At 47.9% G+C, this 24,225-nt stretch overlaps 1 protein-coding gene and 1 long non-coding RNA gene across 4 annotated transcripts; one reads left to right on the forward strand and one right to left on the reverse strand.

Moving 5' to 3' along the window:
• Nucleotides 1–3,407, reverse strand: LOC139042596 (uncharacterized). Its single transcript, XR_011499550.1, has 3 exons — nt 3,282–3,407; nt 2,584–2,846; nt 1–1,101 (listed from the first exon to the last, which is right to left on the reverse strand). It is a non-coding gene; the product is annotated as an uncharacterized lncRNA (long non-coding RNA).
• Nucleotides 1,925–23,985, forward strand: GPKOW (G-patch domain and KOW motifs). Of its 3 annotated transcripts, none has more exons than XM_044763858.2 (11): nt 1,925–2,328; nt 17,551–17,705; nt 17,805–17,929; nt 19,828–19,937; nt 20,924–21,137; nt 21,514–21,646; nt 22,298–22,424; nt 22,623–22,746; nt 22,840–22,909; nt 23,448–23,533; nt 23,628–23,985. In XM_044763858.2, exons 1-11 carry the CDS (start codon nt 2,033–2,035, stop codon nt 23,760–23,762), a joined length of 1,575 nt encoding a protein of 524 aa, XP_044619793.2. In that variant the 5' UTR covers nt 1,925–2,032; the 3' UTR covers nt 23,763–23,985. The 3 variants fall into 3 exon arrangements, with proteins under 3 accessions (XP_044619793.2, XP_070357833.1, XP_014690092.3); XM_070501732.1 differs by having other exon boundaries at nt 2,322–2,522; XM_014834606.3 differs by lacking the exon at nt 1,925–2,328 and adding an exon at nt 16,504–16,778.
• Nucleotides 23,986–24,225: the final 240 nt, after the last annotated feature.

Consider the following 24,225-nt stretch of genomic DNA (forward strand, 5'->3'; position numbering starts at 1 on the left):
GAACACAAATTTTACCAAAGAACATATACAGATGGCAAATAAACAGGTAAACCATGATCAATATCATTAGTCATTAAGGTAATGGAGGTTAAAATCATGATGAAATACCACCATACACATCTTAAAATGGCTAAAGTTAAAAAGTCGGAGCATACCAACTGTTGGTGAATTTGTGGAGAAAATGGGACTCTCATTTACTGCTGATAGAAATGTAAAATAGCATTGCAACTTTAGAAAACAGTTTGGCAGTATCTTAAAAAGTTAAACGTACACATATCATCCAGCCATTCCACTCTTAGGTATTTACCTAAAAGAAATGAAAGCATATCTCTACACAATGACTTGTATCCGAATGTTCATAGCAGTTTTATTCTTAGTCATCTCCAGCTGCCATAACAAAATACCATAGACTAGGTTGTTTAAACAACAGATATTTACTTCTCTCAGTTCTGGAGGCTGGGAAGTCCAAGATCAAGGTGGCAGCCGATTTGGTTCCTTGTAAGGGGTCTCTTCCTGGCTTGCAAATGGCCCCATTCTCTCTGTATCCTCACATGGAAGAGACAGAAATCTCTTCCTCTTCTCATAAGGCCACAATCCTATCAGATTACGACTCCACACTTCTGACGTCATTTAACCCTAATTACCTCCTAGAGACTATCTCCAGATACAGTCACATTGGGGCTTAGGGCTTCAACACATAAATTTTGGGGAGACACTATTCAGTCCATAGCATTTGTTAATAGCCAAAAATTGAAAACAACCCAAATGTCCATCAACAAGTGAATGGATCAGCAAACTGTGGAATGTTCGTGCAGTGGAATAGTACTCTGCTATAAAAAGGAATGAAAAATTTGGATGAATCTCAAAATAATTATGCTAAGAGAAAGAAGCCAGACCAACTACCCCAAAAGAGTACATATTGTATGATTCCATTTATATAAAAATCTAGTAAATGCAAACAATGACCAAAGTAGATCAGTGGCTGGGCAGGGCAGAAGGAAACATGCCAGTGAGGATTATGTTCACTCTTGATTGTAGTGATAGTCTCACAGGTGTAAACACAGTTCAAAAACTATCAAATTGTGTGTCAACTAAACCAGTCTGTTAAAAAAAAAAAGGCTTGATTAAATTAATAAGAATTGGGTGGGTCTATGAGAGGGATTTACTTAAATCCATGAATGTATGAAGCTAACAGGGGAACTGGTTTAAACCCAGCAATCTACAGAGCCTCAGGCCCCCATTCCCCAGTGTCTAAGCAGCCATTTAGCCCATCCACCAGTTACGGAAGCCTTAAGTTCCAGCTTGGAAGCTGCCCTCTCCATCTACAGTGCTTGAACTCTCACCAAGAACTGGGCCAGGCAGCAAAGGAGGTCCAGTATGTCCCCCTTCAGACAAGGTCAGGTGAGAGGTGGGAGAGGCAGGGGGTCGCAGGAGGAACGAAAGCAGGGACCATTCAGCCCCTTCCACCTACGACAACACCGGGACCCTGAGAGGTGGCCGAGAGAGGTTGCCCAGCCAGCCAGAATGGACGGCAGGACACAGTGCACCGACAGCCACAGTGAAACAGTCCCGGGCCGAGTGAGCGTTGGGAGTGAGCTGCCTGGGACCGGCGCTGCTGTTGGCTGGCTACCGGGCCCGGGCAGGCGTCTGAGCCCCTCCAGCCCTCAGTCTCTTCCTCCACCAAGTGGTGGTCACAGGCCATCTCTCGCTGCTCCCCACTCCTCCTTCCACGACAGCAGCACTGTGTCCAAGGGCTCCCCGCTCGCGGCCTGTGTCCCCAGAACCCCGCCCTTTTCAAACCTAGGAGGGGCCTCATTTCTCTCCTCTTCTTGGCTGGCGTCCCCTCCCACCCGGGTGCCTTCAAAGCCGCCTCGCTCTCCAGGGGACCTGCCCTTCCCTGCTCCTGGAGTCCCCCAGTCCCATCATGCTCAGGGCCCCAAACCCTCCCATGGTCCCCAAGGCTCCAAGGGCGTCCCCCTCCCCAGCCCACCAGACTCCTCCGGTTCCCCAGTAGGGACCGGCTTAGGCCAACATGGACTGCACGTTTACTGAGCGCCTACTACGTGCAAAGCTCTGTTGGAGGCTGCAGAATTCCCTGCTAGACTTGGGCTCCAGTTCCGCCTCCGCGTGTTTAGTTGTCAGAGCTCAAACGGGGCCCTTAGCTTCTCTGGGCCTCGACCTCCCCTTCTCACGCGCGGAGTCCCTACATTCCCTGGGTGGCAAGAGAAGCGCAGCCAGGGTCCCCGGAGGAGGGAGGCGGCGCCCGAGGCAGAGCGAGGCCCAGCGCTCGCATGGCCCGCATGGCCAGGCCTCCTTGCCGGCCGCCAGGTAGGTCACCGCGCGGGTCGGGCGCCAGGCACGGGACCGGCCGGCCTCAGCCGCGTCCAGGCCCGGGCAGGCCGCCAGCTGAGTGCGCCCCGGCGCTCAGAACGCGTCGCCGCAGGCCGCGCGTCCACCCGACGGACTCCGGGGCATGGAGCCGCGCGCGGGGAGCGCCACGGAGCCCAGGGGGAGCAGAGGAGGTACGGGTGGGGGGAGCGCGCGCATCCCCTGCCCCCCTCGCCCCGCCTGTCTGCTGCTCACCTTTTCCTTCCGACAGGTAGTAAACAAAGCCGCCTTGGCGCCCAAGCAGCGGCGGCAGCGGGCAGGGGCCCAGCGACCACGGCTGGGCTCGAGGTCCCGCACCTGCACCGGCCCCCGCGCCGCGGGGCCGCGCACCAGATCCCGGGGCTCTCAGGAGTCTCCCGGGAGATGTGCCGGAGGGGTGTGCCCGGGGGCCCTGGGGACACCTGGGCACTCAGGGTCCGTGGCGAATTGTGGGGGGCTAGGCGGGGGCCTCTGGGGATCTGTGGAGGGGCAATCCGAGGTTATGTGGGCCACCAGGGTGGCCTAGGCTATCTGGAGGGGGAACCGGGGCGCAGACCGTGTTCTGTCGGGACATGTGGGGGAATCGGGGTTCCTCTCGATATTGTGGGGGGGAGTTTGGAATCTGGGGTTACGAGGGGGCAGTCGGAGACCTCCAGAGAGATAGATCCACAGGGTGTTTGAGGTGTCCAGGAATACTGCGGTCACAGAGCTCTCTCCAGGGATATCGTGGGGGCAGGCGGGGTCCACAGGCACATTCGCCGTGGTCGGGGGTCGCGGGAGATGAGAGGGCCAGTCGGTGACCTCTGGCACTATCAAGGGCGTGGTCAGGGGGTGTCTGGGGATCTTGAGGGGCATTCCAGGTGTCTGACGTCGGGGAGCGCGGGGGCTCTCCGAGGCTCGGGGTGGGCGCTGACCTGTTCTTTCCACCCGCGCAGGCCGCGGCCTTCCCCCGCCCGCGGGCTCCAGTGCCCGGCAGCTCCTGGCCCGGCTGGACGCGCGCCCCCTGGCGGCCCGAGCTGCGGCCGACGTGGCGGCGCTGGTGCGCAGGGCCGGCGCCACATTGCGCCTGCGCCCCAAGGAGGGTGCGTGATGGGGGCGGGGCCTTTCGGGGGGGCGGGGTCGGAATGGAGCCGGGTTCCAAGCCGCAGGCCCGAGGTTGTTAGTTACTGTGCTGGGTGGGGCCGGGGGGGGGGGGGGGCGGGGTGTGAGTTGGGAGGGCGGGGCTCGGAGGATAATCGAGGGGGCGGGGCCTTGGGTTAGCCTAGGATATTCCTCTAGGAGGTGACAGCGGCAGGGTTATTGCAGTCGGTGAATGTTGCAAGATTAGTTGCAACTAAGGCTTCGAATGGCATTTCTGAAGAGGCGGGGCCTGGAGAGGGCTGGGGGCGGGCGCTTAGCTGAGAGGCGGGTCTGGAATGCTAGTCAAGGGGGTGGAGCCTATCTGCGCACCGGGGGCGGGGCTGAAATGGCAGGAATGGGTTGAGGTTTCCAGGCTGATTAGAGGGCTGGGCCGGGAATGTTCAGGAGCAGAATCCAGGAGTAGCACCCTCCAGGGTGGGCCTAAGGGTGCCATTTGAGGGTGGAGGTCTGCATGTTATTAGAGGGAGGGAGGTAGCAAGGTCTGGAGGATTATTCCAATAGCCGGGCCCAGGCTTATTAGTTAAGAAGGCCATTCAGGACAGTTATTCGTGTGGCCGGAGCCTGGATTATGACTTGAGGGAGCACTGCCTAGATATTTACAGTAATAGTGTCAAGGCCCGGATGTGCCTTCAAGGAGATGAAGCTAGAATGTTAATTTAGGGGACTGGGCCCTTGTAGTTTCTATGGAGAGTCGCTAACTGCTTTTTAGCCTTTTCCATTCCGCCGCTATTAGCGTGCTGGACTCTAAGGATGATAACGTCTTGGAGATAAAGTGAAGATCCCTTGTAGATCCCACGCAGAGTTCCTAGCATGGCAAATACAGTAAGGTGTGAAAAACCTTGGGTACTTTCGTGGAGCTTGAACAGTCTATGGGGCTGGAGACTTAATGAACCTTGGAGGCAGGGATTCGGGGAGAGGTTGGCGAGGAGGGTGGAAGCTGCAGGAGAGCAGGGGGCAGGGCCAGGCTGAGAATCTAGCACAAGTCCTGAGTGAATATCGAGAATTGGGTAAGACCCCAGTCTCTGGCGCCAGGTAGCCTGGGTCAAATGTGACTCTTTTACACCGGCTTTCTGACCATTTGTATGTTATTTAATCTCTTTGTGAAAAGCTTAGCTATTCAAATATAAAAGTAATATATGTATATTTTAAGAATCAGAACAAAAGAGTCACAACCACGTAGTCTATATTTCCCTTAGACTACCTCCTCTTTCTGACCTTGAAAATTTGTAGAAACATGATTTGTTTGAAATACACACGATCACGGAGAATGTAGTGCAACCTTTTAACAACTAAATTGAGACAATGTATCTAATTTACATATGACGCAATTCACTCATTTAAAGGATATGCTTCAATTGTTTTCAGTATATTCACAGGGTTATGCAGTTGTCAACACAAATAATCAATAACCAATCTATAGATTAGAAAGACAGAGTGATAGCTATTGAGCCAATGCTGAGGACTAGCCCAGAAGTGTTATCTTCCCCAGGGAAGAAAGCACTCCGGAGAAGCAAGGTTCACAGCGTGGTTATATACCATTTCAGGACGAAGAACATACATCAAGCATGACAGGGATACAATTCTTTCCCCAAAGTCACAAGGAGATGTTTTGCTGCAGTTTAGCACGTACACAGCAGGTCAGCTTGACCTTGGTTCTCTGGGAAGAAAAGCTTATCTTCAAAGAAATACTGGTATTGGCGTCAGAGAAAGGGGGACATCACACCCCTGTCTTTAAAGAGTGCCTTCTTTGCTTTGGGAAAGTGTTGGAAGCAGATGTACAATGCATGTTTGGTGGGCCCTAAGTCAGGCTGCTCTGGGAAAAACAAGTTTTAGGCCTAATCAGATTTAAACCAGAATGGCTTCCCCATGTGCCTCAATATGTGGAAACTTATTATTTTAATCACAATCATCACCCCAATGTACATTTAGAATATTTTTATCTCCCTGAAAGAAGCCTCATAACTTTTGGCAGTCACTCCCTGTTCCCCAACTCCACCCCTCCAGCCCTAGGCAACTACCAATATACTTTGTTTCTATAAATTTGCTTATTTCCTAAAAATGGAGTGATACAATATGTGGTCTTTTGTGACTGGCTTCCTTCACCAAGCCTAATGTTTTCAAGGTTCTGTGTTGTAGCATGTGCCAATACCTCATTCCTTATTACTACCAATTAATATTTCATTATATGAATATACCATATTTATTTATCTGTTCATCAGTAGATGGACATTAGGGTTGTTTCCACTTTTTGGCTATTGTGAATAATGCTGCTATGAACATCTGTGGACAAATTTTTGAGTGATTGTATGTTTTCATTTCTCTTGGGTACATACATAGGAATAGAATTGTTGGGTGGCATGGTAACTCTAAGTTTTGTAGTTTGAGGAACTGTCAAACTGTATTCCAAAGCCATTGCACAGTTTTACAATCTCACCAGCAATGTCTGAGGCTTCTAATTTCTCCACATCCTCTCCAACAGTTGTTATTGTCCATCTTTTTTATTATAGCCCTCCTAGTGGGTGTGAAATTGTATCTCATTGTGGTTTTGATTTGCATTTCCCTAATAGATAACTGTATTTTGATAGGTAGAATAATGGGCCTCCCAAGATGTCTACCTTCTAATCCTCAGAACCTATGAATATGTTATCTTATATGGCAACAGACACTTTGCACATGTGATTAAATTAAAGATCTCGAGATGGAGAGATTATCCTGGATTATGGGGGAGTAACATAATCAAAGGAGTCTTTAAGAGTGAAAAGGAGCACAGGAGACTCAGAGAAGGAAATGTGGTGACAGAAGCATGGGTGAGAGTAAGAGATTTGAAGATGCTGCACTGCTGGCTTTGAAGACGGAGGAAGGGGCCACAAGTCAAGGAATGCACGCAGTCTCTAGAAGCTGGAAAAGGCAAGGAAAAGGATTCTCCCTTAGGGCCTCCAAAGGGAACGCAGCTCTGCTGACACCTTGATGTTTCTGCCCTACAGAACTGTGAGATAATAAATTTGGGATTTTTTTTTAAACCAATAAATTTGTGGTAATTTGTTATAGCAGCAGTGGGAAACTAATACAGATTTTAAGCATCTTTTCATGTGCTTTTTGGCCATTTGTATATGTTCTTTGGAGAAATGTATGTTCTGATTCTTTACAGATTTTTTTTTAAAGATTGGTACCTGAGCTAACATCTGTTGCCAATCTTCTTTTCTCCTTCTTCTCCTTCCCCTTCCACTTCCCCTTCCCCTTTCTTCTTCTTCTTCTTCTCCCCAAAGCCCCCCAGTACATAGTTGTATATTCTAGTTGTAGGTCCTTCTGGTTGTGCCATGTGGGACGCCGCCTCAGCATGGCCTGACGAGTGGTACCATGTCCATGCCCAGGATCTGAACCAGCAAAACCCCGGGCTGCTGAAGCAGAGCACGTGAACTTAACCACTCAGCCATGGGGCCAGCCCCCTGTTTACAGATTTTTAAAGTTGTGTTATTTGTGTTTTTATTATTGAATTGCATGTTCTTTATATATTCTCGATACAAGTCCCTTATCGTATATATAATTGTAAATATTTTCTCCCATTCTGTTGGTTGTCTCTTCACTTTCTTGCTAGTGCCTTTGAAGCACAAAAGTTTTAATTTTAATGAAGTTCAATTTATCTGTTTTTTCTTTTGTCGTTTTTGCTTCTGATATCTTATCTAAACAAACCATTGCCTAACTAAGATCACAAAGATTTGTTCCTATGTGTTCTAAGAGCTTTATAGTTTTAGCTCTTACTTTAGACCTATGATCCATTTTGAGTTAATTTTTGTGTACAGTGTGAGGAAGGGGTCCAACTTCATTCTTTCGTATGCAGATATCTGGTTGTCCCGGCACCACTTGTCGAAAAGACTATTCTTTCCCCATTGAATTTTCTTGGCACCTTTGTTGAAAATCAATTCATCAATTCACCAGAAATCTAAGGCTTTATGGTGGAGTCTTAATTCAGTTCATTGACAGATATATAGAGATATCTATCTATATATATATCGAGAGAGAGAGAATGAGAATGATATATATATATCTCATTATGCCAGTCACCACACTGTCTTGATTACTGTAGCTTTGTAGTAAGTTTTGATATTGGGAACTGTGAGTCCTCCAACTTTGCTGTATTTTGTCAAAATTGTTTTGGCTATTCTGGATCCCTTGAGTTTCCATAAGAACTTTAGGATCAGCTTGTCAATTTCTCCAGTTTTTACTTCTTCCTTTCCAATCTGGATGCTTTTTATTTCTTTTTCTTGACTAATTTCCCTGGCTAGAATTTCAAGTACAGTGTTGAATAGAAGTGACAAGAACAGACATTTTTATTTTGTTCCTGATCTTTGGTGGGAAGTATTCAGTCTTTCACCATTAAGTGTGATCTTAGCTGTCTTCTGGACTCCATTGTTACTGATGAGATGTCAGCTCGTAATCTTATTGCGTTACCTCGTATGTGATGAGTCATTTTTCTCTTTGTTCCTGCAAGATTTTGGATTTCAACATATTGACTATGATGTATCTGGGTATGGATCTGTTTTCATTTATCTTACTTGAAGTTCTTTAAGCTTCTTGGATGCGTAAAGTTTTTCATCAAATTTAGAACATTTTTGGCTGTTACTTCTTTGAGTATTTCTTCTGCTCCTCTCTCTGTCTCCACTTCTTCTGCTACTCCTGTTACTCATATGTTGGCCCACCTAATGATGTCCCATATTTCTCTGATGCTCTGTTCATTTTTCCTGATTCCTTTTACTATCTCTTCTTCAGATTGCATAATCTGTATTGATCTCTCCTCTAGTTCGCTGGTTATTTCTTCTGCCAGCTCAAATCTACTGTTAGCCTCTCTGGTGTTTTTTTGGCTGTTGTACTTTTCAATCCCAGGACTTCCATTTGGTCCTTTTCTGTGATTTTACTTCTTTATTGATATTCTCTATTTGATGAGATTGTCATCATACCTTCCCTTAAGTCTTTATACATGATTTCTTTTACTTCTTTGAACAAACTTACAATAGCTGCTTTGAAGTCTTTATCTGTTGGTCTGACATTTATGCCCTCTAACAGGCAGTTTCTGTGTCCTGCTCCCCACCCTCCACAGCATGGATAAGTCACGCTTTCTTATTTCTTTGCATGTCTCATAATTTTTTGTTGAAAATTGGACATTTTAGATAATGTAGCAATTCTGGATACTGATCTTCCCATTTTTGTTATCATTTGCTTGTCTATTTGTTTAGTGACTTGACTGGACTAAGTCAAATCTATTTTCATCTGATGTCCCTCTTCAGAGTGTTTCAGCCTTGGGCGTGAGAAGTCACCCTGGGATGACCTTGCTTTTATCCAGGCTCTCTTTGTTTCTTTCCCTGATCTCCTGGTTAAACTTCTGGCTGGTCTGCCTGTATTGATATCACACCCAGCTGTTAATCTCCACTAATTTTTGACAATGCTCTGGGGCATAATTTGTTCCATAGTCCTATCAAATTAAAGTCAGGCCCCTTGGAAGGGTATTCTTTGAGGGCAGTCTGTGGCTTGCTCTTACCCCAGAAGGGCTGTTCTTAGCTGTTTCTTGCCCTATTTCACGTGTTGCTATCATAGAGATACCGGCCTCCCCTTAATTGCTCACAATGCCCTTAGACTTTAACTTCTTGATTTTCTGTTCCAAATAAAGTCAATCCCCTTCGGGAGAGCTGCTGAATTCTCTGTTCTTTGCTGTCCTGATTAAGAGCTGGGGGTGGAGACAGAGGCCCACTTCTCTCTCTCTCTGTCTCTAACTTATACAGTTGTTAATATTGATAAAGTAAGCTTTTTATGTATTATCTGTGACAGTTCATCAAACTATATGCTTATGAGTGAATGTATGTTATACTAGAGTGACACCTGTCTCTATAAGCAGAGTACTGGGGAGGTTATATCCCTTGGTATTATCTGCTTGTCTTTCCTAGTGTGGAACCCCCACCTTACCAGTAAGCTGTGGAGAGGGCAATCGGGGCCCAGTATTCTTGGTCTGCCACACTGGGGGTAGAGCTTCCACCCTATGAATAGGATCTGGGTGGTGGAAGGGAACCCCAGACCTCTCAGTCATGCTTTCCCAGAATAGAGCTTCTGTAACACAGGGCTGGAGGAGATGAGAAATGCTGGTGGCCTGCCCCTCCTGAGGAGAAACCACTGCCTTAGACTGGGAGCCTGTGGGGGAGGGAGCCCCATGTTCTTGGCCACACCCTCCTGGAGTTGAGGTTCTGTCACACTGAGCTGGGGTGCAGGGAGGGAGCAAATCACAGCTCAAGTGTCGGGCTCTTGGTGTTCTTACAGTGATTTAGTAGATCTTCTTGAATAAATGTTTCTCCATTTGCTGTATGCCCTTATGCAATTCCCAGAGACTTTAAATGGTGGTTTTTTTAAGGAATTTTCACCAGTTATGGTTACCTTGTTGAGGATAAGGCCCACCAAGCTCCTCATGCTCCCATTCTGTAGGTGTTTCTCTATTTTTTTAAATGGTGAAATATACCTAATAGAGAAGAACATGCATATAACATACATGAACAGTTTGACAAATTGTAAAATTAATATCTGTGGAACTCTCACCACGTTAAATAAGAGAATGTGACTAATACCCCAGAAGTCCCCCGCTCACTCCTCAATTGTTTTTTCCACTTAACAAAACATCGTAGCGATTGTTTCATACCAAGCCATGAGGAATTTTTAAACCTTTTTAATCAAAGTATAACATACATTTATTCATCAGCATGCAGTTTGATGAATTGGCACACATAATACGTAAAAGTTTACTTTATCAATATTAACAACTGTATAAGTCAGGGTGGAAAGGAAGTGGAGAGGAGGGGAGGGGAGAGAGTTGAGTTGGGTGGGAGCCAGGACCTATAAGTGGGCATTTAGATTGTCTCCAGTATTTTTTTTTTTTTAAGATTTATTTTGTTCCTTTTTCTCCCCAAAGCCCCCCGGTACATAGTTGCACATTCTTAGTTGCGGGTCCTTCTAGTTGTGGCATGTGGGACGCCATCTCAGCGTGGCCTGTTGAGCAGTGCCATGTCGGCGCCCAGGATCCGAACCGGTGAAACCTTAGGCCCCTGAAGCGGAGCGCACGAACTTAACCACTCGGCCACCGGGCCGGCCCCTCCAGTATTTTTTTAAATTGAAAAAAAAACCGAGACTAAACATTCTTGAAAAAAGATTCTGCCCAAATTTTCCATTCTTTCTTTCATTTCCATTCTTAGAAGTGGAGTCATTGGGTCAGAGAAGGTATACATGGTATTATACTGCCTCTGATAAATGTTGAATCAATTGGTGCCCCTATCAGCAGTGTATGAAGGTTTCCATTTTCTTCCATCATTAGTGACTCTGGACGTCATTCATAGTACTTACTGTTTGAGATCTTGGCCAACTGAGTTAGCCTCTCTGGGCCACAGTTCCCTCGTCTGTAAAATGGATTTAAAAATAGTTCCTTTCTCAGAGTCCTTTCCAGGACTAAATGAGTGCTTAGATGGGCGATTGGCATAGAGGACCTAACATTGAAGTGTTTGCTGTTTTTACTTTTGGTCTTTACCAATGAGTTAAATGAGGAACAGCGTTTCATTATTCATTTATTTGCATTGCTTTGATTATTAGTGAGGTTGAGAATCTTTACATATGCTTAATAGATATTTGTATTTCCCATTTTGTGACTCGCCTAATCATGTCCATTGCCCATTTTTCAGTCAGGAGTTGCTTGCCTTTTAAAGTTATTGAACTGCTGGAACTCTTTTTTTAAAATTTTTTTATTCTTGAGGAAGATTAGCCCGAGCTAACTGCTGCCAATCCTCCTCTTTTTGCTGAGGAAGACTGGCCCTGAGCTAACATCCGTGCCCATCTTCCTCTACTTTATATGTGGGACACCTGCCACCGCATGGCTTGCCAAGAGGTGCTATGTCTGCACCCGGGATCCAAACCAGCGAACCCTGGGCCGCTGAAGCAGAACGTGCACACTTAACCGCTGTACCACCAGGCTGGCCCCTAGAACTCTCTGTTTTGAGTATATTCACCCTGTATCTTTCTTTTATATATATATATTTTTTTTTCTTTTCCCCCTGAGGAAGATTAGCTCTGAGCTAACATCTGCTGCCAATCCTCCTCTTTTTGCTGAGGAAGACTGGCCCTGAGCTAACATCCATGCCCATCTTCCTCTACTTTATATGTGGGATGCCTGCCACAGCATGGCTTGCCAAGCAGTGCCATGTCTGCACCTGGGATCCGAACCGGCAAACCCTGGGCCACCGAAGCAGAACGTGCGAACTTAACCACTGTGCCACCAGGCCAGCCCCTACCCTATATCTTTCTTTCTTTCTTTTCTTTTTTTGAGGAAGATTGGCCCTAAGCTAACATCTGTGCCCATCTTCCTCTATTTTTTTTTTTGAGAAAGATTAGCCCTGACCTAACTACTGCCAATCCTCCTCTTTTTGCTGAGGAAGACTGGCCCTGAGCTAACATCCGTGCCCATCTTCCTCTACTTTATATGTGGGACGCCTGCCACAGCATGGCTTGCCAAGCAGTGCCATGTCTGCACCTGGGATCCAAACTGGTGAACCCAGGGCCGCCAAGAAGCAGAAAATGCAAACTTCACCGCTGTGCCACCAGGCCAGCCCCTTCCTCTGTTTTTCATATGTGGGACACCTGCCACACATGGCTTAATGAGCAGTGCATAGGTCTGCACCCGAGATCCAAATCAGTGAACCCTGGGCTGCTGAAGCAGAGCGCACGAACTTAACTGCTGTGACATTGGGCCAGCCCCTATGTTATTGTTTTTAAAGATTGTATTTTTTTCCTTTTTTCTCCCCAAAGCCCGCTGGAACATAGTTGTATATTCTTCGTTATGGGTCTTTCTAGTTGTGGCATGTGGGACGCTGCCACAGTGTGGTCTGATGAGCAGTGCCATGTCCGCGCCCAGGATTCGAACCAACGAAACACTGGGCCACCTGCAGCAGAACGCACGAACTTAACCACTCGGCTACGGGGCCAGCCCCTGTTATTGTTTTTAAAACACAAATTTTGTCATGTCACATAATCTTCTCATGACTCCCTCATCACCTCTAGCAGAAAGCCCTAAGCTTTGAATTCCCTGCCATCCATGACCTAACCTAGCCCCTGCACATTACTCCAGCTTCACTTCCTGCCGTCCTCCAGAATGCTTTTTCAATCTTCAGCCCCTCTTGGAAGTAGTAGTGTATACACCCCTTCTGTCTTCTCCACCTCCCCTCCCCACAGCCCTGTGTGTCTGCAGGCTTAACTGCACTTGTTTTTTTGAGGCTTTTGGTTGTTGTTTTGCAGGGAAAGATTCGCCCTGAGCTAACATCTGTTGCGAATCTTCGTCTCTTTTTTTTCTCTCCAAAGCCCCAGTACATGAGTGTATATCCTAGTTGTAAGTCATTCTAGTTCTTCTATGTGGGATGCTGCCACCACAGCATGGCAACTGACAGATGGGTGGTGTGGTTCCACAACCAGGAAGCAAACCCGGGCCACCAAAGCAGTGAGCGCTGAACTTTAACCACTAGGCCGTCAGGGCTAGCTCTTAACAACATTTGTAATCATTGATTTTCCCATCATCCCATATGAGTACCTTGGAGGCAGGGCCTGTAACAAAGTAAGTGCTCAATTAATGTTTATTGAATGAACAAAAGAATAAATGGTTGAATTTGCAAAACTTGCGTACAGTCGTCCTTAACTGCATGGCAAGAAAATACTTTTCTCAATGTTTATAAATAGAAAAATTCCTGATTTTGTTTTTAGGATGAAGGAAAGACAGGGAAAAAAGTGTCTTGATTTGCATTTCCCTAATAATTAGTGATGTTGAACATCTTTTCATGTGCCCATTGGCCATCTGTATATCTTCTTTGGAAAAATGTCTGTTGATATCCTCTGCTCATGTTTTGATCAGGTTGTTCATTTTTGTTGTCGTTGAGTTGTATGAGTTCTTTATATATTTTGGAAATTAATCCCTTGTCAGATATATGATTTGCAAATATTTTCTCCCAGTTGGTGGGTTGTCTTTTCACTTTGTTGATGGTTTCCTTTGCTGTGCAGAAGCTTTTTAGTTTGATGTAGCCCATTTGTTTATTTTTTCTTTTGTTTCCCTTGCCTGAAGAGACATGATATTGAAAAACATACTGCTAAGACCGATGTCAAAGCACGTACTGCCTATGTTTTCTTCTGGGAGTTTTATGGTTTCCACACCCATCAGAATGGCTATTACTAAAAAGACAAGAAATAAGAAGTGTTGGAGAGGATGTGGAGAAAAGGGAACCCCAATACACTGCTGGTGGGAATGCAAACTGGTGCAGCCACTATGGAAAACAGTATGGAGATTCCTCAAAAAATTAAAAATAGAACTACCATATGATCCAGCTATTCCACTGCTGGGTATTTATCCAAAGAACATGAAAACGTGAATGTGTAAAGATAGATGCACCCGTATGTTCATTGCAGCATTATTCACAATAGCCAAGATGTGGAAGCAACCAAAGTGCCCATCAACAGATGAATAGTGAAAGATGTGGTATATATATATATATACACTGGAATACCTCTCAGCCACAAAAAAGATGAAATAGTGCCATTTGCAACAACATGGATGGACCTTGAGGATGTTATACTAAGCAAAATAAGTCAAAGAAAGACAAATATGGTGTGATTTCACTCATATGTGGATGATAAACATACACATAGATAAGGAGAGCAAATTGGTGGTTACCAGAGGGGAAGGGGGTGGGGGGAGAGCAAAAGGGGTAAAGGGGCCCGTATGTGTGGTGACAGATAAAAGCTGGACTATTGGTGGTGAACATGATGCAGTCTATACGGAAGTCAAAATATAATGATGTACACCTGAAATTTACACAATATTATAAACCAATGTGACCTCAATAAATAACACATTACGATAAGAAAGTGTCTTTTCTCCCATTGCATTTTCACCACAAAGTTTTCCATCAGAATCAGGTTAGCTTGGCATGATCTCTGAGGTATGTGTCAGGAGGGAGTCAGAGACCAGGTGTGAACCAGCTGAGAAGGCAAGACTCTCTCAGGGACCTCTGGCCCCCGCCTGTGTAAGCCTGTATTGTGCACACTGCCTCAGGTGGCTGCTTCAGGAAGTGGATATCACTTCAGCCATGGACAGTTTGCCTCCCAGGCAATGTTCACATCATTAGTAATAAGATATAATGTCATGAACCCCCTGATATGATGTGATGAGAAGAGCACATCACCTCTGTGGCATTCTTGCCAAAAACCCATAACCTCAGTCCAATCATGAGAGATCATCAGATAAGCCCACACTGAGGGACATCTACAAAATAACTGAACTGTACTTTACAAAAGTGTTAAGGTCACGAAAGACAAGGAAAGACTGAGGAACTGTCACAGACTGGAGGAGACTAAGGAGGCATTACGATTATATGTAATGTGTAATCCTGGAACAGAAAATGGTCTATAGTTTAGTTAATAGTATTGCACCAATGTTCATTTTCTGATTTTGATAATTACACTATTGTTATATAAAATGTTTAGGGGGATCAGGATAAAGGATATACAGGAAATCTCAGTACTATCTTTGCAACATTTCTTTAAGTCTAAATTTATTTCAAAATAAATATTTAAATATTTTTGTTTTTGTTGTTGTATATTGAAAACGACAGTGGCTTCACCTTTGAGATTCCAGGGCCCATCCCAGGATGCCGAGGGCTTCTAAGCCTGGAAACATGGCCATGAGATTGATCAAATATTGGGCTTCCTGTTTTCAAGACCATCCTCTGACCCACCATACTACTCTACTTTCTAAACATTGTGACTATGTCCCCATTTCATTTAATTATATTTATGGCTTCACATTTAAAGGCTAGTTCCATCCGAGGCATGTGCTATAATTCATTTACCCTACTCCCTTCTGTTGTTCATTCAAGTCGTCTTCAAGCTTTTCCTACTATAAATAATACCATGATGAATCTCGTATAAAAATCTTTTTGCACATCTTCAAAGATTTCCTTGGGATAAATTTTTGGCAGATTTGTAGTATTCTTTCTTGTGACTATTTAAGTATTAGTCTTCTACTTTACAAACTCCCGAGTAGTGGGGATGACTGGCACGTGCCACCATGCCCAGCTTTACAAACTCTTAAGGTCCTACACAAGAGGAATCTGTCTGGCTCTCATAACATATTTAATGTTAGTGAGAACTATTTTTTTAAAAATATCGGTTTAAGTGTCATTGTTCCCCACTGAACTACGAGCCCCTAGAGAGGAGGAGGTCTATTTTATTAACATCTGTGGGTCGGCCCCTGGCTGAGTGGTTAAGTTCACACGCTCTGCTTCAGTGGCCCAGGGTTTCACTGGTTAGGATCCTGGGCGCAGACATGGCACTGCTTATCAGGCAACGCTGAGGTGAGGTCCCACATAGCACGACCAGAGACACTCACAACTAGAATATACAACTATGTACTGGGGGGCTCTGGGGAGAAGAAGAAGAAGAAGAAGAAGAAATGGCAGAAGTGTGGCAACAGATGTTAGGTCAGGGGCAATCTTTAAAAAAAAGGATGATTGGCAATAGATGTTAGCTCAGGTGCCAATCTTTAAAAGAAAAAAAATATTTGAATCCAGAGCTTGTCGAGTGTTACATCTGGCATTGGTAGGCACCATTTATATGTCTATTATTTATTGTTGTACGCAACTGGCACTCACAGATTTTTTTCTTAATGATTTATTTTACTTACACTTCCCACACCAGTAGGGCACAGTAAGGTGTACACAGTAAGCTATCAATAAATACCTGTCATCAAACTCCTACACAAAGGAACGAATACCTGGCAAGAATTAATCCACCTTCTACCACGCCTACCTCCCTGAAGAACTACATTTCCCTGTATGCTTGGCGCGACGCACTCCTACGAAGTAAGAAAAAGCGACAATTACGTCCTAGGGCCACTTACCCGCCTTCGCCTGCCGATGTCGCAGTCTTTTATGGGAAAGGTAGTTCTAGGGCTCGTCGTCCACATCCCCCCGCAGCAAACTGAGCCCAAACTAAACTTCCCAGCAAGCAGCGCGCGGGCGTGGGAAAAGGGGCAAGATGGCGGATGCCGAAGAAGGAGTTTTGCGGCCGGCGGGAGCCTCCACTGCCCCAATTTCATTCGGCTTCAGTCGCACATCCGCCCGGAGACGGCTGGCGGACCCAGGAGATGGCGCAGGTGCACCTCCGGAGGAGAAAGATTTCTTGAAGACTGTGGAAGGGAGGGAGCTGCAGAGGTGAAGCGCCGGGTCTTTCATCCTTTGGAAATTAGTGCGGTGGGTGTAAGCGGGAGGGTGGAATCTGAGTTGACTGTGTTGGTGACAGTGGCCTGAAAAGCCTGAAGCAGAGCCTGAGGAAATTCGTGGAGGCGAGGAGGCGAGAGTTTGTAGGAGAGGTGGGGAAATTGGGCCTGATGCCCGTGGGGAGTGAGAGAGTGTATTCCTGAGAGGGAGTGTCCTTAGGACTTGGGGACCCTGAGATGTGTGCGTTTTGACCGAAGGAAAGGAGGGGCAAATGACAGGACCCAGTGTCTCAACTGAAGCGTTGATGCTTCTCCGATATGGGGAACCGGACGGAGTAGCAGATTCAGGTTGGGGGAGTCCATCATCAGTTTAATTCGGAAAGGAGAGTCTGAAGGAAGCACTTCCAGAAGAGAATCAACCATCCAGGAGGCTGGTGTGGAGCCTGGAGCTGGGGAGTCTGGGCTGAACATGGTGATTTGTGGGTCATTGTGGAAACCGTGAAAGTGGGTCTTGGGATGAACAGAAGGTCAAGGACTGAGGACTGGTTCCTCAAAGGCACTGACATTTAAGACTTGGAGATGGGGAAGAGAATCTAAAGAAACCATAATCAGAGACATAAGGGGAGAGCCAGACAGGAGAACAGAGGGTGTGGTCCATGGGGCTGGGAGTGAGTTTGGCTCTTGTGTTTTCTCTGAATGAAGGGATGTGGCTCAGAACTCACTGACAGTGCTACTTTCCCACCTTCACCCCTCTGTGTCCATGTCAGTGTGAAGCCCTCAGAAGCCCCCAAGGAGCTCGTCATCCCTTTAATCCAGAATGGCCATCGCAGGCAGCCACTGACACAGGCCCCTGGGCCATCCACAGATACTGAGGCCTTGGCGGATGGGATGCTGTCCCAGGCTGTGAAGGAGCTCATTGAGGGTGAGTGATCCCCCCTTTGCCTCGCCCCAGTGAAGGAAGAAGGGGAGGAAAATGGAAGGATAGGGTGAGACCTCATTGCTTTCTCCCATTCTTCCTTAGAATCCAAGAAGTCTCTGGAGGAGAGAGAAAATGCGGGTGTGGACCCCACGCTTGCTATCCCCATGATCCAGAAAGGATGCACCCCTAGCGGGGAAGGGGCAGACAGCGAACGCTGGGCTGAGACGGTGAGTCCCCTAACCCGCTCCTGCCCCAGCCTCTATGCCCGTCTGCCAGGCTTGCCTCCCTGCGCACAGCAGGGAATGTCTGTGTGTACTAGCCGCCTGCTGCCTGTCCCCTCCTCCTTCCATCCTTTTTGGAAGCATTAACAAATGAATCCAAATACTCAGGTGTGAAGAAGTACTTGGATTCTGGGATTATCTGAATGAGATGAGGAGTAAAGGAAATAGGAAATGTAAAGACCCTGAGGGTAGACTCTGCCTAGAGCGTTTGAGGAACACCAAGGAGACCAGTGTAGCTGGAGTGGAATGAGTGAGGAGGAGGAGTGGAGGAAGTCAGAAGTCCGGGGGCTAAACCAGGCGGGGCATTGTGGGCCATGGTGGGGATTTTGGCTTTTACTCTGAATGAGATGAAAGCCGTGGGAGGGCTCTGAGTGGAGAAGAGACAAGTCTATGATTTGACAGGATGTCTCTGGCTGCTGTGAGCAGGACAGACTAGTAAGCAGAGGTGGAAGCAAGGAGACCAGTAATCCAGGCTAGAGATGGTGGAGACTCAGACAAGAGTGGTAGGAGTGAGGCCTGGAAGGACAGGTAGGGTTTAGTGAGACAGGGAAGAGCAGGGTGAGTACTCCTAATGGCAACAACGACCCAAACAATGGCAGGGTGACAGGAAATCAGTGTGGTGTGTGTCTGCCAGGGAGACAACTTGTGGTGTGTCTGGAGCGAATATAAAAAATTGAGGGAGTGATGATGGGAGGTGATAACAGGAGAGGTGAGGGGCGTGTCTACAGAAGTAACCAAGGCTGTCTTTCATACCCATGGACCCCAGTTTTCACCTCATCATTCACAATTTTTTTGCAATGCTTCTTTGGAGCCTAGGTCTCCTACAGCCCCAGATTACCATCCCTTTTGACTGAATTGCTTTCATTAGCCTTCAGATGTCCTCTTGTTTCTTTTATCTTAAAGAAAAACAAAGACTTGTACTTCACTCTCCATCCTGTTCCAGCTTTGGCCTCATTTCTTTAAGCTTCCCTCCTCTCACAGCCTTCCACATCTCAACTGATCGCAGTTCCATCCATCCTTCCCCTCACTCAGCCTAAAAACCTTAGAGTCACCCTTAACTCCCCTCTTTATTTCATACCTCATATACAGTCTGTCAGCAAAATCTTCTCATCACCCTTTTCAAAATGCATCCAGAATCTGACCACTTGTCACCATCACCACCAGCACTACCACTCTGGTCTGGGCCACCCACATCTCTCGTCTGGACTATTGCAGTTACTTCCTCGCTCGTCTGGCTCATGGCTACTATGCTCTTGTGGCTTCTGCCCAGCTCTCCTGATAACCTCTTACCAGCCCTCTCTGCCTCCATATTGCTGTTTCTGTCTCTTCACACATGCCAGATTTCGTCCTCCTTTAGGGCCTTTGCTCTGTTTCTCTGCGTGGAACACTCTTCCTTCTCATATCCTCATGGCTCCCTCTGTCATCTCCTGGTCTCTGCTCAGATACTAACTCAGTGACACTCTCTTCTTCCTCCCTCTGCATCCCCTTAACCTACTTGATTTTTCTTCATGTAACTCACCACCACTTGATGTATTGTGTTTTTATCATGTGTCAGCACGCCGAGAAAGTAAGCCCCACAAGGGCAGGAGTGTTTGTCTTTTTTGTCCGCTGCTTTATCCCCGGTGCCTAGACCAGTACCTGGCACAGAATAGGTGCTTTATAAATATTTGTTGAAGGACTGAACATGGAGGAAAAAAGTGAGGGATGGCGAGAGGAAATCAAAACTCACCCTTGAGCTAACTGGAAATGAGGCATCGAGGTCACCCAGCGGGTGATAACAAGGGCACTTCAGAGGGCCCACCATAAGCCAAGCCTGACCGTCCTTCCTCTGCCTGAACCCATAGGTGCCAGAGGAGGCTGATTACGAGGCAGTCCCTGTGGAGGCCTATGGGCTGGCCCTGCTGCGGGGCATGGGCTGGAAACCTGGTGAGGGCATCGGCCGCACCTTCAATCAGTGAGTTCTGGGGTAGGGGCAAGGGAACAGCAGACGGGGCAGTGAACAAGACCCCCACGGTTCCCGCTCACCCAGAGCCGTCCGGCCAGGGAGAGGGCACGTTACTAGCATACGTAATTCAGTAGCCCCTTCCGCTGCTCTTTCAGCCTCCTGTTTGTGCTGTGAAACTCCATGACAGGATCCCATTTAAAATTGTAAAGATTGCCTCTCTGGGCATCAGCTTCCTCATCTGAAAAATAACAGTATGGACTCTCCAGGTCTGTTGTGAGAATTAGGTGAAATTATACACATAAAGTACTCACAGTTGCCCCTGGCCCCAAATAAGCACAGACTAAACATTTGCTATCATCACACGGCTTTACAGTCCCTTCTCTGCAGTTCTCAACTCCAAAGAATTCTGAAAACCAAACTTATTTCTTTTTTTTTTTTTATTATTCTCCCCAAAGACCCCCAGTACATAGTTGTATATTCTAGTTGTGAGTGCCTCTGGTTGTGTTATGTGGGACACTGCCTCAGCATGGCTTGATGAGCAGTGCCATGTCCGTGCCCAGGATCCGAACCAGAGAAACCCTAGGCCACCGGAGCAGAGCCCGCGAACTTAACCACCCGGCCGTGGGGCCGGCCCTAACAGACATTTTCTTCATAAACCCTTTGGCAGCCAAACATGACCTGAATTGACATTGAGTGTTTTATAGTCTGCTTCTCCTGCTTGGTGTGAATATTTGTATGATTTCCCCTGTAGAAATATTAGTGTATTTGGTTACACTGTAGATACCATGTAATGGGTGGTATGTACAGCATGTTATTAGGTTGAACCAAACGAAATTGCCATTTCTGTAGGTCAAAAACAGTCCTAATATGAGCTCAGGAAGGAGATTCTTGAACATATTGCCAGGGTGGGATTTGGGTTGGTGCTCGCGGGGGAATGGGGCATTCAAGACAGTCGTATCCCCCCACAACAAGCCTGTAGTCTGTGCTCCCTGCAGAGTGGTGAAGCCCCGTGTCAACTCCCTGAGGCCCAAGGGGTTAGGACTGGGCGCCAACCTGACTGAGGTCCAGGCTCTGGCCCCCACTGGCTCCCACCGCCTGCCCAGGCCAGATGAGGAGCAAGAGAAGGATAAGGAAGACCAGCCCCAAGGACTGGTGCCTGGAGGAGCTGTGGTGGTTCGTTCTGGCCCTCACCGAGGCCTCTATGGGAAGGTAAGGGACCAAGATGTGCCTTCAGCCCAAGACAGCCAGCAGGGAACATTGATGTGTGGGTCAGAGGGAGGAACAGTTGGGTTTGGGGTGGACAGGCTAGAAGTCCTTGTCCTTCAGGCCTGCCTGGCCTGTTGCCTCATTAGGTGACTCAGGACCGCTTGCTGGGCCTTTCTGAGCCTGTTTCCAAATAAAAGGAAGAGAATGCCATATGCCACAAGTCCCTGATGATTAATTGCTTAAAATAGCTCCATGCCCCACAGTCTGGTGGGGGAGACACAGGGACCAGGCCAGTGGAGGTAAGGGTGGACAGCTTGGTCTTAGGGCTGTGGTTGGAGTCCACTCAACCCTTGCCTGACTTCTTCCTCTAACACTTTAGGTGGAAGGCCTTGATCCTGACAACGTACGGGCCATGGTTCGTCTGGCCGTGGGGAGCCGCGTGGTGACTCTCAGCGAGTACTACCTGCAGCCTGTCTCCCAGCAGGAGTTTGACAAGAACTCCATGGAGCTCAGTGAGTGAGCCTCTTACCTAGCTGGGGGAGTTGGAGAAGCATTCCTGCTGGTGATAAGGCCTGTCTCATGGTGGGAGGGGACGGGGGGTTAGATGTGCCTGGCAAGCGTGACTTCGGTTAGAGGTCAGGAGGTCAGAGTGAACGTAAGTGGCTTATTCCATTTGAAGAAAGGTTGCTCTTGTAACCCTGGGTCTTTAGCCTCTTTCTGAGGGGGAAGAGACAGGTACAGAAACTAATTCCTACCCTTAGGAGGTCTGTCTATTTGGGGCAATGAACCTCTCTTTCGCTAGGGAGTGAGAACAGCTAGGACTGGGGCATGACTGGGGAGGAAGGCATTCTAGGCATGTCGATAGGATGGGGCAGTTTGGCAGATGGGAGAGGGGTGCCGACCGAGCTCTCTGGGACTCTCGCCCACACGAGGCACTCAGGTAAGCACTGTCAGCGCGGGCTGGGTGTTTGGGGAAGGCTTCCTGAAGGAGGCCGAGATGGTTGAGAGGAAGAGGAGAGTGTTCTAATAGCCCAGGCAGAGTGTGATGGTGAAAGAGGGCATTCTGGCAGATGGGAGGTGGCCTGAGGCTGAGGTGTGGCCTGGAAGGAAAGACAGTGAGACACTGAGGCTCTTTCCTGGTTCTCCCCACACCTCTTGAATAGGCCAGAGGAACAGAAGTTCCCCAGGGCAACAGAACGGAACAGCCTCATCGTGGAAGGCCCTCCGGGATCAGGACCTCCACATCCGGCAGGAGGACTCAGAGAGGAAGCGGAAACACCTTCCAGACCGGTGGGACCCTGGGCATGTGGGATGGGGGAAGAGGGCGGGGTGTGGGGAGGCTCCAGCAGTCAGAGAAGGCTTCTAGGGCAAGGCAGGTGCATAGAAGGAACTAGGAATGGCATTATGGGTAGGTTTTACAGCATCGGCAAAGGTGGGGTGGCCAGAACATGCGTCCAACTAAGCCCAGTGTTGGCCGGCTTTCCACAGACAGGATGGGCCTGCAGCCAAGAGTGAGAAGGCAGCCCCCAGGAGTCAGCACTGGTTGCACAGGGACCTGCGTGTGCGGTTTGTGGACAAGCTGCACAAGGGTGGCCAGTATTACAACACCAAGGTGGGAACCCTGCAGCCTGGGGCCCCTGCCTCCCCCAGGGGCTGGGCCCCCTTAGCTCTCTAACATTCTCATGTCCCCTGACCCTCTCCCCAGATGACAATTGAAGATGTTCTGAGCCCAAGTACCTGTGTGTGTCGGACAGATGAAGGCCAGGTCTTGGAAGGTGAGTCTGAAGGATGGCCGCTGGGTCGTTACCATCCTGGAGGCTAATCGAGAAGGCTGTCTTAGGCCAAGAGTCTGGCCCAGGAAAAAGGCTGGAAGTTTGGGCAGAGTTCAGGTTTTTTGCAAGGCCCAGCATCCTCTAACAGAACATTAGACACTTCTGTGATGGTGATTTTCTGAGCCCCTCTTTTCCCATCTGCAAATTAGCATGGAAAGGACCAATTTCTCCCTCTTGTGACTGGTGCCTTGTAGAATGTGTATTGAGCTCCCAGTGCAGGGCAGGGCTTACGACATGCCCACAATAAACGGTGTCTGTTCTCACCACCACCCGTCGTCATCGTACGTAAGTGCTCCCTTTATAACGCTTAGTGCTAGGAACTGCTCCTTAGGTTTCGTCGTCTGTGAAATGGGCGTGGTGGGAATCCCAGCTGTCAGTAGGGTGCAGAGTGGCTCCAGGGAATACAGGAACGGCCCTTCTGACAGGACCCTGGCTGGGCTGGCCCTTGCTGCAGGCCTTACTCCCCTCCCCTCGTCTGCAGGCCTGAGGGAAGACATGCTGGAAACCCTGGTCCCCAAGGTCGAAGGCAACCGGGTGATGGTGGTGCTGGGGCCACAGGCTGGAAGGGTGAGTCACAGACCTGGGAATGGAGGGTGGGAGCATGTAGAGGATATCCTGGGGTCTGGATTGGCCTTGCTGACTCTACCCGCCTCTGCTCTAGGTGGGCCGTCTGCTGGGCCGAGATGGAGAGCGGAGCCGGGCTCTGGTGCAGCTGCGGAGAGAGAATCGGCTGGTGGAGCTTCACTATGATGCTGTCTGCCAGTACGTGGGCCCCAGTGACTCAGAGGAAGACTGACTCCTGGACCCTCTCTTGTCCCCCAGGCTGTTCCCAGTTCTGTACAGTGTGAAAAGCTTGCCTTCGTGAAGGTGGGAGGTCATTGTTGTGCTTTCCACTTGCGGTACAGCCCTGGGACAGGGACAGGGCACAAGCTGGATGGACCAGAAGGGAGGCTAGAAACAAACCCTGTATTTACCAGAAGTTAGTGTCTAATAAAACCTGTTTCAAATACTTAGTAAAATGAAGAGATCATAAATGGTGTGCCGAGCTGTGAGTAGAGGTGGGAGCTGTGCTGACGGAGGTGGGAACCATTCCATTTGTCAGCCCAACCACCCTGCTTGGGCTGCCAGACAAGTTAAAGGATCCATTTGCTCAGGAGCTCACCATCGGAATGCAGAAGCTATGATATCTGGCCCCTGAGCGGATACTGTGGAGTCTGGAACGCCACATCGCTGGACAACTTCCTGAGCAGGAATCCTGG

The sequence above is a fragment of the Equus asinus genome, chromosome X (genome assembly GCF_041296235.1).
Source record: "Equus asinus isolate D_3611 breed Donkey chromosome X, EquAss-T2T_v2, whole genome shotgun sequence".
Lineage (NCBI taxonomy): Eukaryota > Metazoa > Chordata > Mammalia > Perissodactyla > Equidae > Equus > Equus asinus.